Source organism: Motacilla alba, chromosome 6 (assembly GCF_015832195.1).
Source record: "Motacilla alba alba isolate MOTALB_02 chromosome 6, Motacilla_alba_V1.0_pri, whole genome shotgun sequence".
Classification (NCBI taxonomy): Eukaryota; Metazoa; Chordata; class Aves; order Passeriformes; family Motacillidae; genus Motacilla; species Motacilla alba.
The window spans coordinates 8,590,787-8,608,838 of record NC_052021.1 but is presented as its reverse complement, the minus strand read 5'-3'; the positions used below and the strand labels follow the sequence as shown (position 1 = coordinate 8,608,838).

The 18,052-nt window shown below is 38.6% G+C and overlaps 1 protein-coding gene across 5 annotated transcripts in view; it reads left to right on the top strand.

Annotated features, from left to right (window-relative positions):
• The window catches only part of GRID1 (glutamate ionotropic receptor delta type subunit 1), a 486,075-nt gene that overhangs the window by 437,952 nt on the left and 30,071 nt on the right, over positions 1-18,052 (top strand). For all 5 annotated transcript variants that reach the window (XM_038140277.1, XM_038140278.1, XM_038140279.1 and 2 more), the window contains exon 13: positions 16,882-17,077. In XM_038140277.1, the coding sequence (XP_037996205.1) occupies positions 16,882-17,077 (196 nt within the window). The remainder of the gene's footprint in view (positions 1-16,881; positions 17,078-18,052) is intronic.

The following is an 18,052-nucleotide window of genomic DNA, read 5'->3' as shown; positions in this document are numbered from 1 at the left end:
TGGGTAAAGGACCTGCTCAGAATAGTTTCACAAGTATTGAACTCAGGCACCCCTCTACTGCTAGAGATGGCAGCTGGAGAATAGTAATTAAATGCCTTTCTATACCTAATGGTAGCTGCCACTTCCCAGGTCCCTTTATCACATCCCCTGACACAAGCTGAGAATGTACAAATAAGAAAACATCAGCAGAGCAATTCAGGTGCCAGAATGTAAATGCCGAAAGAAATTTAAGTTGCCAGAAGTTTCACTGCCTGTGTTCCACCTACTTGGCTGTAGGGGCAGGGATCTCTAGTGGGTGTTGTCAGCCACAGTGTGGATCGTTCATATTGCCTGATGTCAAAAGTGGTCCTGGATGCTGTGGTTTAGGTTCCCAAATCATTCCTGAAGTGCCTTGGCGAGAGGAGGTGGGGTAAAGAAATAGTTTCTCTGGAAACTCGTGTTGAACCTTCATCCATCTCTGAGCTATGATTTTCATGTCCTCACTCTTTAGGCAAACCAGCTTATAAAATAATATGTCAGATTTAAAACAAGTATTTTTTTTTTCTGAGAAAGTAAATTACTGCCTTTCATGAATTAATCGTGGCCTTGTACCTCAGCTCCCCATTCTAACTGGCTTCACATCATATGATGTGCAGTGAATGTTTTTACCTAACTCTGCCACTCAGCTTGCCTTCATTCTGTCTTTCATGAAGCCAGAAAGGAATACTTATGTGAAATCAATTTTTCCCACCCAAAGAACCACAATGAGCTAGAGCTGAATATTTGCTCACCAGCTGAGAACTACCAAATCTATCTGTGTACACTTCCATTGTTAGGAGAAAACAACCCCCATCCTTTCAGTAAATGTCTGCTGTTATCTCTCCCTCCATAGAGAAGTCCTCTGGTGTTCTGTGCTGCTGCCTCCAAATTGCCAGCAGGAGAGAAATAAGTATTATGATGCTGCAGTAGCTGCAGCATAGTTAAGATTTTCATTACAAGACTGATTTTCTTCCCAAGCCCTCTCTAAAATGCCTAATAGAAATTGTTTCAGTATCAAATTTGGCATGTGTGGTCTGTGACTACTGAAATGGAAGTATGTTTGATTGAATAACTAGGTGTCAATCAACCCAGTGATAACTGCCTCCACAATTTCACTGCAAAACAAGAGTGTCATAGAAATCATAAACAATGTTTATTAGAAGGGTCTTGGTGAGACGTTCACTGAAGCTAAGTTGAACTGTTGGAAGGCAGATTTTTAGAATTATCGTGTTAGATGAAAGCCTGCTGATAAGGGAATACTGTTTTTTGGTTTTTATATCTGGCATCGGCAAGTCTCACAAGGCTATTCCACCCTGCTGTGAGTTTCAGAGGCTTCCTGTGGCTCATAGAAAGGTGAAATACCCAGTGTAGGAGGAATGGCAGAAAGCAGCTTTGATCTGCCACCTGTATTTGTTTCCTGACAGTTACTTTGTAAATCCTGAACAGGATTTTTTGTTTAGGTGTCTAGATCCCAAGTAAGAGATGTGCTTAACTTGGAAAGAAAAACTATTCTTCTCCTTGGGTTTTTTTTAAAACGTCAAGGGCTTCATCTCAAGTGTGCTAACAAGAAGAGGCACTGGTTTTCTGGTCTGGTGTGACTGCACGTGCTTCCTTGCTCCTCATGTGTCCTGTGTGCCCATGATTCATCTTGGTGTCATGTGGTGGTGGGGTGGGTCCAAACGTGGAGTTTGAGACCCACATGACAACCTCTATCCCCTCAGGAGATCAAAGCTGAAAAGAAATATGGTGTACCTTCCTTGGCTCAATTTTTCACTTGCTAGTGGTGGGTGCTTCTGCTCCCTGTTGATTTTTAATGCTGCTTCTTAATCCCTTTGTCCAAATTACGTCCTGCACTTCTCCTCTGTGCCCAACCTCCCAGACAGGGAACAAAGGCAATGTCGTGGTTATCTCAGGATTTCTGTGTGTATGGACATCCACAGGCAGGGCAGTGACACATCAAGCAGATTTCCTGACCCCTTATGGGCAGACGAGAGAGATGCTATCCAGTTCAGTATGAAAAAGAGAAGGCAACTGCTTTGGAGCTCAGGTTAGGAAGCTGTGATCCATGCTCTAACTTTGTAAATGACCAATTCTCAATTTTTGTTTTTGATAAGAAATCTAGGTAATGTTTAGGACCTGTGCTAATCCTCAACAAACTCGTTTAGGTTTAAACCCAAATGATTTGCATTTACTATTCTAATATTTGCCTTCAGTACTGTGTGCAGCTGAGGAATCTTCTAATGGATCAGTCTGTCAAGTAAGGCAGAATTATTACATGCGAGTTTGTTCTTTCTTTTGTCTTATTACATTTTCAAACAGCTCTTGGGTCTGCTGTCTGACCTTCCATTTGTAATTATGAGTTTAATTAGCAGTGACTTACATTCCAGCTTCATTTCTTGTTAACAAGCAGACTACATGCAGTTCAATAGCTGCACAGATATTCTGAAACTCAGGTTTAGGAGAGCTTGTCTGACAAGAGGCTAAGAATCATGCAAGAAAAATAGGACATGAAAAAGGTATTCTATTTTCAAATTCAAAAGAGTTTAAACTTTTTATCAAATTGATCCTTTAATTTTTCATGCTATGGATGCCTTGAGAGGCATGTGTACTACATGCATTCATGAATTGCATACAAATGCATAATTTATCTGCTTTAAGAGCTCAGCTGTTGTTTCATTATTTCAGATTTACTTATATGTATTTTAATCCCTCTATTTCTTGTGTTTTGGTGACAGCTGAAGATTCAGAGCAGCTTAGTTGGTTTGATAGGGCGGTACTTGGAAGACTTCTGTGCAAATTCTTTTTCTACCACAAGCTCTGTTTGATCTTGGCAAGCTTAGACTCCTCTCTGTCTTGTTTTTCTTTCTGTATAACACAGTAGTGATATTTTCTTAAAGGGCATATTGTCAGTTTAGTTGTTTTAAAGATGATGGCCATAAATGACCGTATTATAGTAGCATTGCAGGTATCAAAAAAAGATATATTTTCTGGGTTGCATACAAAGCAGAAGCAATCTCAAAATATTTTATAATAAAATGAGAAAAGTTCTTGGAAGATGCCAGCCAGAGGGAAATGAACAAATATTTCATCTGCTGGAGTTAAGTGGATTTGATAGGGTTGGTGGCAAGAACCTCACCAGAATCCCTCTGTATTCACAGCAATTTTGTCTTGGAATTCCTCATGTTTGAAAACAGCCTTTCTCTTGTTAATATCAGATGTGTCTTTTTAAATATGTCATTGGATTTTCTTTTGTTATGTTTAATTTGTACTGTGTTTTGCAATGTCTGTGCAGCACCCCAGGCATGTTGGCAGGAGGCATGTATGAATGAGCATGATAAAAAATAATTATTGTGATTATCATTAAAAGGCCTGTGAGCAAAAGCTTCAATCATAAAATAACTAGATTAAGTCCTTCCATAAAAACAAAGGCTAAAAAAGAGTATAAGAAAGATGCAAGAACTCAAAACTTTTTTTTTTCCCTTTCCAGAACATTCCCTTTCTGGAGCACAGGGGTGACATTTCCTGGGAAAAGCTCAGTGCAGCAGGGCAGCAGTGCTCAGGGGCAGAGCTTGCCAGCATTTGCCTTCAGGCTCTGCTCAGGACAAGGCACTGGGCTGCTGCCAGTGCTCCAACTCCCATTGTTTGTCTTTTCATTTCACTCCTATTGATGGTGCTGCCCAGTGGGTGCTGCCTGGAAAGCCACAGAGTCTGGAGCCTTTTGAAAAGCTTTCTGAGTGTTGGCATATGCCATTCAAGCATGGTTTAAAATGGATCCTAATTACTCCTCTAATTGAACAAGCAGGCAAGCATCTAAGTGCAAATATTTCCCAGGGACATTTTTCTGAGAAAAATGAGAATGCACAGCTGAAAATCAAGCTTGTATTCCATCTCTTCATTTGCCATTAAAAAATGTGCTGTAGATTGAAGATCAATGGCAAACCAAGAGATTTGTGATTCCACACCTCTCCAACTTGACTTTTGAGAGACCTGTATCATAGCATCTCTTCATTTGTTCTGGTTACTGGGAAGTTCTGTGACTGAGGTGGGTTGAGGCATTAAAATTCAGATGCATGCACAGTTTAGAGAAGAAAATGGTTTGGATATAACATTAGCAAAATCTACCATCTGTGCAGGTAATAAAATCTTTATTATTTTTTTTCTCTTGCTTTGAAAGGAGAAAAATCTAGCAAGAATAGCAGCCCTCAGGACAGCCCATCAAAATGTACAAGGATTTGTTCAAATCTGATATTTGGTCCTCCTTGTCTTGGACAGAGTCACCTTTTGGGTCAGATTGTCTCACATTAATATAGGTTATTCCCCTGCTGTCGAGGAGCTGTATGAGTTCTGCATGCATTCAATCCCACTGGCCCCTGACTTACACCTTCCTTTTTGTAGGATGAGGTTTCTTTTTATTACATGGATAGCACCTATGACTTATTTTGTCAGGTTGTATTTTCTATGTGACCCCTAAGGGATAAACAATACATAACACAGTAAGAGAAGATTTTTGCTCAATAGGATACTTAGATTTCTATTATTTTTTTCTCTAAAGAAGCTGATTTAATGCCTTATACAAACTGATAATAGCATCTAATATAGCAGGATATTAAGAAAGCAAAATAATTATTGCTATAGCAAATCAAACAGAAAGGGCCTTAAAGCTTCAGACAACTCCTAACAGCTCAATCCATCATCTCTAAAAACAAAAACAGGAGGAAGAAGAAAAACTCCATAGAGTATTCTCTTTTGGAAATAATTCTGTGTAGGACCCATTAAAGAGGTTGGCCAGTGGGAGTTTTTTCCCACGTTTTCAGGCAGATATCTTAATGACATTGTGAAGTGAAGCAGCTGTCTACAAACCAAACCAAAACCCCTGTAAAATAATGTGTATTTTATATAATTTATCTGTACTGGTCAGAGCCATTAGTGTAACAGTGAGCCTTATTATAAAAGCCATGCAGGTTCTGTTACATAATAAAATATAGTGAATATTACTGCATAGGTTTCCAAATTGCCAGAAAGTCTTTCTGAGAGCATTCCTGAAGCCAGAACAAATAAATTCTATTCACAAAACTACCAATAGTTAGTAAACACTTAATCACAGTAAGTTCATTCCTGCAAAACCATGAGATCAAATCGAAGGTCACTGTTCTCACTTAGAAGACGGAGAAGTTGTGCCTGTTATTTTAATTATTGTCACTTCAGACAGGGTATACATAGGCTTCCAACTCTGCTAATCTCTTGAAATATTTTGGGAACTGCTTCATTTTTTCGTGTAAAAAAACTCTTCTCACCTTGCACAATTCTGCACCAACATTCCCTTATGAACAGTGGTTCTGTCGTGTTTGTGCCATGATTTTTCAGTGTTAGATTTTCTCACCCACCTCACAGCAAAGGTAAATTTGCCATCTTCTGCTCTGGATACTGGAACTTCAGTCAAGGGGTGACACAAATAGCTTTCTGCAGTGAAAAATCATGCAAACTAAATTTATTGGTGCTGTGATGAGGATTTATGTTTGCTTCTTGATTCTTTTTATCTCGTGCATTTGCACAATTCCCATACATTTATAGTATGTATGGTTAGCTAGTCCAATGGCTGCACTACTGTTTGAAATTTAAAGGGAATGATTTTGGTTTTCTAGGTCCTGAAAGAGCTCTTGCAGAAGCTCTTGCAGCTTGTTATAATTTCTTTAATAGTTCCTCCTGTTAAGATAGTTTGTATTCTTGTCTTTGATATGGTATCTTTCAGGAATTGCCAGCCCTTCTGTATACTTTATCCTTTAAAGCAACACCCCAAGAGATTTTCTTTTCTAGTTCTTGATGTTTGTTGAGTCTGGTCTTTTGAAATGTAGTATTTTTATGTTGTTAATCTTGTTTGGGTTTTTCTTCTGCCTCAGGATATTAAACTCCAAAATCTTGCAAACACTTTTAATCTGGATGCTTTTCTCTTTGACATTTCCATTTAAATCTATCAGATCTAAAATAGCCACTCCCTTCATAAATGTCTCCACGATAGAAGAGCATTCATTCTCACACCAGACACTCTTAACACCTTAACTGATATATAGGATGATATTTCATCTACTGAAAAAAAAAAGTTGCTCCAATACATTCTAAAATATTTATCGACCATCTTGCCATGAAGTGGAAATCTGTAAACTTGCTATTTAAAGAAAGGCTTTAAAAATGGAATATCTTTATAAAGAGATTTAGAAACTATTCCTGATGATGTATAAACAAACCCAAAACAAACCAAAAAAAAAAAAAAGCCCAGCAAAACATTTTTAATCAATGCAGGTCATGGTTGTTTAGAGGAGAAAGGAACTTATTTTCCTTGGGAAGTAAGATACTATTGTTTATTACCATGAGTGCTATACTCTCAGTTCTTACTTCACAAAATATTTTCTGGAGAGAAAAAAAAGTTTACTGGAATAGTACTGTGTTACTAAGAGAAGGGTTGCATGTTTTCTTTCCATTTCCTGAGCTCATCTGCCTTACTGAGCAATGTTCTCTCTTCTGCACGTGTGCTCCTTTATAATATAATACAGGAGTGTTTCCAGACTCATCTGGAGATGCGGGAGAGAACGGCGTTGCCTCAGAAAAGCTGCTTTGATACAGCTGACAAAGTTTGTTAGATTACAAGAAATGTAATCACAGGCATTGAAGTTGTTTGCCTTCTAAACCATTAAAACCAGCCTGAGAGAATGTGCCACTGATTTAATTTAATTGATTTATGAATAGTCATGACTATCTAGAAAATAGAAAACCATCAGTCAGAATGGGGTGGATGTTAAATACTGTGTTTCTTACATATGGCAATAATGCAATTTCCAAGCTCATATTTCAAGGTATATAATTAGGCTGCCCAATAAACTAATTAATCTCATTATAATGAGCAGCCAGTTGTTTCAGTTGTTTTTATGTGCTTTTTTTGGTGCTTTCTAGTATGAGGTTCAGTATTCAGAGAGACTTGTGTTCAGGGTGTGGAGAAGGAGAGGACAAAGGGTAAAGTCTCTCTTCCTGGTTACCTTCCTGTACACCAGGATGAGATGAGAAGTGCGCCGTACACCGTGTGCTCAGTCTGGATCCTCTGAGGAACAGGCATGTGGGCCTCCAGACTTTGAAATATGCATATGTAGTGCTTGCACTTTAGACATCAATAATAACTGATGAATGCTATATGTGCTTTCAGTATTAATGAAGAGTCCTATATTTTGATTTCCCAGGAGTATGCAGCACATGCTCTAGCAATCAAGGTGCCTCTTCAGAGTCCCTCTGTTTTCTTCTCTTCCTTCTGTCAGCAGTGATAGCTTCTGCTCTGCTCCCTGTGGGAAGGGAAGGGTGTGAAGTTGCTTTCCAGCATCACATTGTACCTTTGACGGATCTGAATTCATCCAGCCCCTCCACCCCAGCTGTGAGACTGCTGACATGCAGGACTCCTGATAAATCAAAACTTAATAAAGAGTTGCGTAGGACCTTGCTCCACACTGGGATTTCATGGGCTTTAATGATATCCTAACAGTCATTGTACAAAGTACCACTAACCCCAAGTAAAATCTTTATAAGCCAGCACCGAGAAGGCAAGCTTATCTGTTGCCCACTCAATTTAATTAAAAAGCTCCTCTTTGTCATCTGAGCACAAAACAGAAGAGCAGCATTATCAGTACTTAGAACAGCAGTGGAAAAGGAAGAAAGCAATTTCTTCCCTCTCGATCTTAATCATTAATCTTCATTAGGATTTTTAGCTTCTGAATGTGAGCTGTAGAAGACATCAGCGTAGCAAACAATTTAAAGTGCATCTGCATATGTAATAGGTAGTTTGTTATTTTCATTACAGGTAGAAGCATGTGTCAGTTGCCAGATGTGTTTGATTCAGACGATATGATTTTCATGCCAACTTTATGATATGTTTGATTTGGGTGAAGTGACTAAAACCTGCTGTTGGGATCGAGGTGCTGTTAAACACCAGCTGCATTTTTAAATTTTAATTAATAATTTAAGGAGTAGAATACCTTTCTTTAATTAACATGTTAACCCTTTGAGCTACTCATGGAAAGGCCAGAATGGCAAAGTGATTTAAAAGTAAAGCAAGGAAATACTCAAAGGAAGTCCAAACAGGAGTATTTTTTCCTCCAAACATGCTCTTGACATGTTTTCACCTTTTCTTTGTATTTTAATTTCCTTCTCACTGTTGAATGGAATATGGAGTATGGATAAAGGATCCAGGATTACCCAGATTTTTTAGTAGGACTGATTATTCTGGATTTGCAGGGTGAACAGCAACTGCTCATAGCTGCTCTGAATCCCTTTTCAGACTTTAAACTGAATCTGCCAATGTTGTACAGATGTGCTGTTGTGCCAAATCTTCCCTTGATCTGTTCTGAAAATCTGCCCAGTCATGTAGCAGTTTCAATGTGGATCTGAGCATACAAATTAAAGCTCCAGACTTTGAAATCCTGGGCCTGCATCTTAAAAGAAACTCTAATGTGCTAGATGCTCTGAGTGTCTCTTTTATCAGTCTGATACTTTTCATTGTTAGATTGCAAACATGGTGGGCAAACTGAGGAATATCTCAAGGTTATTAGGTTTTTAAAAATATGGGAAAATGGCGTGATGAAGAGGGGTTCTGTAAACAGCCATTGTAAATGTAAAGGAAAGACTGTCCTTGTAAATACAAAGGAAAGACTGGCCTCTGACTTCACTCCCTTAGTTAGACATCAGATGAATTCATATGCAATCATAAATGCTCAGCTGGGAGAGAAACTTCATCCAGAGATCATGAACTATGGGGCCCCACTGGATCCAGCTTTGAGATGCAAGTGCTCAGAAACTAGTTTCCATTGTTGTCGCTATTAATGGAATAGTTTGTTATGCAATTTTGTGGTTTTGAAATCATTTCAAGCAAAACAAGCATAACTTCTACTATAAGGACCATCACGGTTTACTTTACAATGTGCTAACAATTCAGAAAACATGGGACATCCAGAAAGAAAAAATAAATTATAAATAAGTTAATGAAAAAAATCAGCAATCTAAGTGACATGCTTTTACTGCCTGGAGGAGGTTTGGAGAGGAGAAGGGTTGGAAGTATAGTTAGAAACACTGGACTGGCAATCAGGAGATGTTTAGCTTATTTCTATCTGTATAACAGACTTCTTTATGTGCAGTGCTGGAGCAGAGCCAGCATCAGCTCTGGGCAAAATGGACTTTTAGGATCCAGTGACAAGTCAAGTCACACTCACACAGATCACTGCAGATGGTTGGAGCAGTTGAGGTGGTCCTGAGGGCATAGTTTAGAAATAGCAGTAGATAGGAATACCCAGAGGTTTAATTTTGTTTACAGAAGAACCTGTTTTACTGATTATGATGAGAATCCAGTTTGATTTTTGGATCCAAATTTGAGTCTTGTAGCCAGAAATAGTGTTAAAATTTTGAAAATGGGCATGTTTCCTAAATAAACTGCTGGAAGATACTAAGAACTTCTGTGAGCAATGGGACACAGCCTGCTTTTCAGGGTTTTGTCCTGCATCCTCCACACTTGACTTCAGTGAAAGTGCTGCAGATTGTTCTGAGCTTGGTAAACCAAAAGTGGAATTTCAAGTGCTGGTAATAGAATGTATTTTTTCTGCATCGCAGACTCTTAGAAAGTACACATAGCCTCCAAATGTTTTGCAATACAATGTGTGTAGCTAGCAATTAATTACTACTAAAATCATAAACATGACAGTGTATCATTTGTTAGTGTATCATTGTTAGGGGCTTGACTGTCTTTGCATTTCAATGGGTTTAAATTCTGTTTGTTCCCTTCTTTTAAAACTTGATCATGCAGTAGCTCTACAGGAACAGAACTCCAGTGAAAACACTCAGCCTGCAGGGAAGTCAGTGCTATGTCAGGAGTTAAGAAAACAGTTTAGTTTACTTGTCTTTCCCTTTGCATGTAGGAAGAGAGGCTACTGGAAGTCATTTGAAGGAAATTAAATCAGTTTGGAGGCTGTACGAGTTCAGTGCTTCTAGTGCTTTGTGTATGTATTATTTGACTATTTTGTTTTTCATTTTCTTGCTGTTTGTATTTTTATCCTCCAATCCTGGGAGCCTTGAGCATATGCTTTTTGTGCATGACTGGTTTCACTGATCTCAGCAGTACTGCTCTACCTATTGAGTCTGCTAGGTAGCCTACAAAAGAAGTTTCTTTAAGGGCAGTAGAAGGGCTCCTGATGCTGCACTGGGTGGGTGACAGAACTGTTGCCATCACACGTGGCATGCAGGATGTGTAGCAAACCCCTTCCTCCTGGGGCAGAAATAAAGCTGGCTTTAGCATCTTCTCCCTAGAACTGAATGCTACCTTTTACTTTTGGTGGTACCTAATTTAGGGCAGTAAGTCCCAATCCAATAAGAGTCTCAGAGATACCACTACATTGGCAGCAGTGACCACTATAAGCATGGAAGAAGCTGCTGCAGTGCCATTACCTGCTGAGGAGTTCAATCACTATTTGTTTTAACTATAGGAAGAGTAGGTGGTTGACATGGCAACGTGTTCTGTGACACATGTCAATTGATTGGTTTTGTTCGCCACTGAAGGAAAGTCCCTGCTTCTTTGAAATGCTGTGTAGCAGCTGATCCTGCTCCACTGGTGAGGACAAGAGCAGACAGAGCCCTGACTATCTGCACTTTGTCTCCTGCTGTGGTTTGGAAAGGTTCAGTCCTGGTGTGAAGGGCTGCAACTCCACTGATTCTGCATAGTTTAATCTGTCAATTCTTACAGCTCCCCTTGTAGAGGCTTTTTCTGTTAAGGCTTTTGTTTAAAGTGGATGGTATTTTTCCTGGATATCAGATAAAATGAGTTTTATATGAATTATAAAGCAATATATATTTGCTGGTGAAGGACTTGACCCAGAAAAGTGTAACCTAAGCATGCAAGTACTGCTGCTGATCTCTACTGGACTACCTCTGTTGCTAAAGTTAAAATTTTGCTTAGAGTATTTGATGAAGAAACCTGTTGCTCTGCACATCATCACTGCATTGAGACAGAATTAAGAGCATTTAAAGTGACTTGCAGTGAAATGGAACAATGCAGAATTTGATCACTTCACTATAGAGAAGTTGGCAATTTAAGGATTGATTTGAGAGCTCAATTTAATTATTCATAATTTCAAAGAAAATCCGAGATGCCCAAACAAAAATCATGAACTCAGTTCTTTTGAAGTCGAAGGTTATAAGAAGTGGAGATAAACTTGTTTTCATTTTAATTCTCTGTACTAAGCATACGTCCATTCTAAAAATACCTTGAACAGTTTTATTGGCCCCACTAAGTATAATCTTTAAAGTAGCCTATCTTTTAGTTTTTATGTATCTAGTTTAATACACACTAACAACATTCCAATGTTTACCTGGAACAAACATTGAAAATCTACCAAATAATGTCATAATACTTTTTTTTTTTTTAAGTATATTTACTTTTTAGACTTGGAGGTGCTAAAGATAGGTCAAATCTAATGTCACCTCATTGTTCAGCCCTTTCTTGTACAGCTGAAGGCTCATGAAATACCAGTTGCACTAGTGTTTAGAGACACTAACTGCTATTCTCCTACATTTTTAAGTGGACTTGTACTTTTTTGTCTTGCATTTAGCAGCACAGTGAAACTCTTCATGCAATTCTCTGAGTCAATGAGACGATCATCCCCTAGTGGTACTTTATATCCATAACAGAGGGAATTTTTTCTTTCTTTCAGCTCTTCAACCAGTTAAACTGTTCAACTTGGGTAGACCAGCTCTAGAGAATGTCTTTTTGTGAAAGTTTGAACTCAGTTTCAGGTTTCTGAAGACAAGCTTTACCCTTCTCACTCATAAATTTTATTTAAAACTGGAGTTCCAAAGATTGTTTGATTTGTGAACAATGGGTGGAGGCTCAAATCCTTTGCCTTGCAGATTCATAAATGGATATAAAAATTAATCAGGACTCAGATCAGGACTGAGGTTCTGAGTGGTAAGATCTGCTCCTGTAGAGCATCTGTTCATTGTCTGTAACACCGCAGTACCTCTTCTACCTTGATTCAGCTTTGCAGACTCTTTTCTCTTGGGGGACATCTACAAATGACAATCTGATCTGGCGATGCTTGCTTGGCTTCCAAGTTCATCTCTCTGTGGGTGGATTGATGTGATAACAACAAACACCATTTTCTTATTTGTCCTCATTGACACTGAAAATTCTGCCTTGGAGGGAGGAATTCTCAGCAATTTTAGGTCTCAAAATTCTGCACTTTTCTGCAGTTCACAGCAGGCAGAATTCTCTTTCAGCTCATTGCTTTCCACTGGGTATAACTTTATCTAATAAATCTCCTTTCAGATAGGATTTCATGTTCTAGGTGTTTCTTAGGCTTACAATGGTGGTATAAGCTTGTCAAATTAGTTCAGATACCTCTGTTTTTACTTTGAAGTTTACTGGGTTTACTGTTTTCCCAGTGCATAAAACACATATTTCCCTCTCACATAATTGTGTAGGGAAAACAGTTCTTGTTAGGAACTGCACTTATATTTAATTCTGCAGATGTAATGAATTCTTAACTTTAGTGAGAAAAAAAGTTTAAAAGAAAATAAATTAGCCTCAAGGCATTTAAAGATAGAAATTTAGGACTTGTTCTATACATTTTATGTATGCATTTTTAAGACTTCATTTAGGCAGAGCAGCTTAAAAAGTCTCATCATCTCTGGTGCACTTTATCTTTATGGCAGCCATCACCCAGAATATTATGCTGCATTGAGCAAAAATCTCAGGGTCACTACAAAAAAAAAAATCCTTTTTTTTTTTTTTAATAACAGGAACATGTTTTTCTTTTGAAAAATACTTTGATCACATCTGATGATCCAGGTGCCTCCAGCTCAGTTAATTGATCAGCAGTTACCTCAAAGCACCTGGTGTCAAGTTTAGTCTGTCACTTATTATTCATCCAGAAGTCTTGGGCATATAGCAGCAACAGAGTAAAATAAATCCATACTGGCAGCATATTTTTAGTCTGTGTAACTACAGCTCCACAAGGCTTTTACAGGTAAAAAAATGTGTCCAAAAAGTCTATCTTAAGCAATATTTTTATTCTGGCAATTAGTTCTAGTGGTCTAATCATAATGCTAATACTGCTATTGCCTGTGTCTTCTGCAGCATTTGTTTTATAACAATAAGTTGCTAACACATGAAACAAGCAGAGAGCCCAGTCTTCAGCTACTCTGCATGAAGTAATTGTAATTCCACTGGGAATACATATCAGTTGTTGTGTTCATCTAGCAGGCATAAATATGGGCATTAAATATTTTGGCTGGTAACACAGGTTTAAAAGACAACATTTTTCTTTAGATTGACTGCAGATACATTTACTTAAATCAATTGGTTTACATGTACTTGACAATTATAGCAATCACACAGTGGATGTATTTCTCTACAAATTGAAGTTGTGCTCCTGTAACAGTAAGTGAGGGACATTGGCTCTTTCTGCTTTACTGGCTTTATCTTTAATCACACTTACAAAGAGCCTTTAATGGCTTGTGAGATCCAATAACTGAGGTGGTAAGGTTTATGGGGCATCTTCTTATGCTGCACATTTTTGTTGCAAATAATTTTGTGTGTTAAATGCATGAAATCTTGCCATAGGAAAGTGAGACAAGAATTTGAGTGGCTAAAGGAAATGGGTCCAGCTGACAGCTGGTTGCACAAATAAAGGTTAAGAACAATAACAGCAGCTGCCTTTAGAGAATGGCACAACTGTAAGATACAGCCAGTATCTGAAATGTAGCAGTGAGTGGTTTTGTCTGGCAAAGGTAAATTTGAGGGCTTTAAAATAATAGTTTTTAAAACCTACCCTTCTGATTATCTTACTTCAACCTGTAAAAAGTAGGAGATAATTCATCTCCATCCATCTCCATCCATGTATGTGCCCATGCCCACCATGCCAGAATCTTTTGACCACTTCCCTAGCCATGGATGTGCTGAGCATCACCTCCACTTTCACTGCAGAAATACAGCAGAGATATTTTTTTATACAGAGTAAGAACTGTGTAAGGAAGAACTAACACTCCCTGTTAGGAAATTTCTGAGATAGATTTTTGTCTAAGTGGTCCAAAACATCAAACATTGCACTGCAAGAAATCCTAGGACACACAATGCTCCACATTTTCTGTTCCAAAGAAATGCTGCCAGCTAAAGGAGTTGCCTTACTCCCACAGCCAGGCCAACACTGTGCTTCCCTCCCTGCCACCTGTATGCTTGTCTTTTTATTGCAAGCACTTGATTTAAACCCCAGCTTTGCTCTCTCTGCCCTGTGATGCTTAGAGAATTGAACAAACTGTGCTACTCGTAAAGCAACATGTACTGTGCTTTTGTGCAGTACTGATTGTCAATAAAATGTAATTTAGCTAAAATAAAAATACTGATTGTCGATAAAGTGCAATTTAGCTAAAACAAAGTGCACATTTCTGAGTAAAAGCTTCCATGGCAATAAAGGAAAACAGAAAATACTGATAATATTAAAATTGCAAGTTTAGTTTTTTTTTTAACTATCCAAACCCTCATGTTCGAACTTTCAAAGAGAATAGTGGTATCAGGAGTAGGCATTTGTGAAGTTGTTACCAGCTGACACCTGTGTTAAAGTGTACTAGTTAAACATATTTCTGCTACTGTACTTCTACCAAACATGCTTTCCTACACACACCAAAATCACTGCACTAAATCTGGTGGGAAAGGGTTGCTACAGAATACCCTCCTGTGTATACCGAGTACCTTTCTTTGCCCTGTAGGCAGAATGTGTCGTTTAACAGCCAAGTCATCCATTCCTGGAGCTTAAGCAATTCCCTGGGATATGATGAAACTTTAAAAAATAAAGACAGAACTAAATGCAGCATGTAATCATGTAGATCAGACTGGAGGAAAAACAGTTCCATAAAACTGTACAGGAAACATTTAGGGGAGCAGAACAGATTTTTCAGGATTGTTAAAGAAAGAAAGAAAATCTGAACAAATTCTCCCATTTTTCATTGGCATTTTGAATTTCCAACAACCTCCAGGGTGTTTGTTCTGTACTTAACAATTGCCATATAGATCTAGAGAAATAACAGGAGTACTGGGGTTTGGTGGAACTCCTAGAGTTAGCCCAAATCCACAAGTGTGCAATGTATATAGAGAGAAGCTGTTCACACAGTCTTAAAGCTGCTTAACAGCTTAAAATGATAAAAAGTCCTTAACACAATTTAAGAACTTAAACCACTTAAACTGTTTGAAGCAGCTTGTTTGAAGAGTTTGTGGCAGGGGCTGTGCTGAGAGGCAGCCCTCGGAGCTGCAGCCTGGGGACAGGGCTCCCACACCAGGAGTCCCAGAGAAGGGCACCTTTTGGGCCTAAACCTGGCAGGCCTGGGGGTGATGTGGGGGAGAAGAGGGAAGAGCTCCCTATGTATTTTTATGGGGCATTGTGTATATGCCCAGATTGCTTTGCTTTAAATAGCGTAGCAGGGAATCTTACAGGCATGAGAGGTGTCAGCTGTGGCATCTCCCCAGTGAAACAGGGAAAAGGGTGGTAGAAAAATATTGTCTATGACAAGTCTTCAGCTGTGGAAAACAGCTTTGACTCATGGGCCAAGGGAAGGCTCCTAAGGAGCATTGTGAAGAAATCTGCACAAGCTGCAAGCTGCACAAGCTGCAAAATGTTCTGCTTTTGTGGCTCCAGGAGCTGGAGGTGTGGGGGAAGTGGCCTTTCAGATCTATTGACCAGGAAGTTTTTGTTACTGGAAGATTGTTTTTGGGAAAAAGAAATGGGGTGAGGCAGGGAGGGTTGCTTTAGTTAAATTGATGTCAAGCAATGTTAGTTGGTTATGTCAGAAGCATGTTGTTAATATGTGAAGCCTCACATTTATAAAGCATTTTAAAGAAAAGGAGCCATTATTCATGAGATTCAGTTTGGTCCCTGCTGGTGTGTGTGCTCATCAGTGGGCAATTGTGTGTTGGATGCTCAGATGGTGGCACAGCACAGAGGTGATACTTGAGGGCAAAGGAAGAAAGCACAGGAATGGGAATGAACCTCTGAGAGAGGGAAAAAAACAGCCAGGATGCTGCTTCTGATGGCAGTGATGCCACCTTAAATGTTTTGAAGCTTGGGCTGGTTTTCATTGATGCAGGCGGTGATTTACACCTTCCAGTGCAGAAAAGGCTGTAAAACAGGAGTGAATTACATTCTGTACAATTTGAAAATAAATTGTGCATTCACAGCCACTCGGGGTGAGGCCCATTTACACTTCCAGAGTTGTATATGATGAGTAAATGAAAGTTAGGCCTCCGTGTGAATGAAAAATGCCTGTTTTACCAGAGGCTGTGAAAAGAGAGAGCAAGAGAGACTTAGCGGAAATTGGAAGCAAGATTTTATTTGTTTGTTTAAAACAGTCATATTGATTTGGAGTCTGATAGAGCACTGGTATAACTGCAAACTAATTCCACTGAATTCTGCAAGGTATTTCTGGTGAAGTTGATGGGGCTGGAAGTTTATATTTATAATCTGAGTTTTTCCTGTGTTCAGGTAAGTCTTTATCACATTGTATTCCTGTGCGATCTTGGTGGCATATTTAACATGAATGTTATCTCTCAAAAAATAAAAATCTTCACTGGGGTGAAAAAGAGCTTGGGTGTAGTTAAAATCATATGAGCTCAGTACAATAAAATAGTTACTTGGCTCTCCTTTACAATGAGGAATGAAATATGGAAATGTTGTTCGGTGAGGGTGCTTTCTGATGGGTGACAGACATTGAAAGAAACCATTTAATTAATGAAATCTTGCTAATGTCTCAATGCAAATTGGCTCTCTTGCTGATTTCTCAATATTGCTTGAATTTCAGAACATTTCAGGATCTGTCCAAACAAATGGATATATCTTATGGCACAGTCAGGGACTCAGCAGTGTATGAATACTTTAAAGCAAAAGGGACCAACCCTTTGGAGCAGGATAACACATTTGCTGAACTGTGGAGGACTATCAGTAAGAATAATGGGGCAGATAATTGCGTATCAAACCCTTCTGAAGGCATCAGGAAGGTAAGACTGGATCACAGGGGTTTTAATTTAATTTCTGTATTGATGTTGTTTCTATGCAGTTAATGTTAAGTCACAGAAAAGAAATTACAGTCATTTAAAACCCCCCTAAATTCCTATTAAAGTTCCTTTTAGTACCTTGATGGCAGATAAGAATCAAGTTTTGGTGTCATTGTTCTGAATTTAAATACTTTAGCTCTGCCTAAGTTTTCGGTATGTAAGTCCTTTGGATCTGGTATAAGGTTTCTCCATTTTGTGGGAGCTTTGATGATGCCTTTTTGGATGTAATTCTTTACATTATGCAGTACTGACTCCTGTCCTTTGCTCATTTGAGTTTGTTTTCTTTTTTCTGAGTTCACCATTGGAAACATGAGTAAGAATTAAGGGATCTACAGAACGCATACTCATTTCTCTTGAAACAGAAATTTAATGCAAGATTTTTCTTTGTTTATTCCAGACTTTGAAAAATGCATTCACATGACACTGTGTTTTTCCAAAATGTTATTTTTCTCAGATAAAACTACACATTTTTCTGTGGAACAGAGAATTAATTAACAGGGATTCAAGGACTGATGTATAATGGCTTAGGATGCTGCATCTTTGTTCTGAATCCTGTGATAATGAGAATTGGCAATTACAAATGCCCACTCTCTCTGTCTCTCTCACTCTCTCAGAGCCTGCCTCTCTCCTCTGCTCCCCATCTTGAATCTCAACAAAACCAGGCAGCACCTTACATCAAACACATGTCCAGTACATTACACAGAAGGGACGCAGACATGCTGAGGGCCTTGATGTGCTGCTCCTTTAATGAAAAGTGTCCTCTTCATCTGTCTATTGATTTTTTTTCCTAAAACAAGTTAACAGTTTTTATTACCATAGTGAATGTTTGATCAGAGGTACTCTTGTCAGTGAAACACTGATTTACTAGCTCTTTATGCTTTTGTACATGGGACATGATAAAATGGTTTGGGCTTGCAT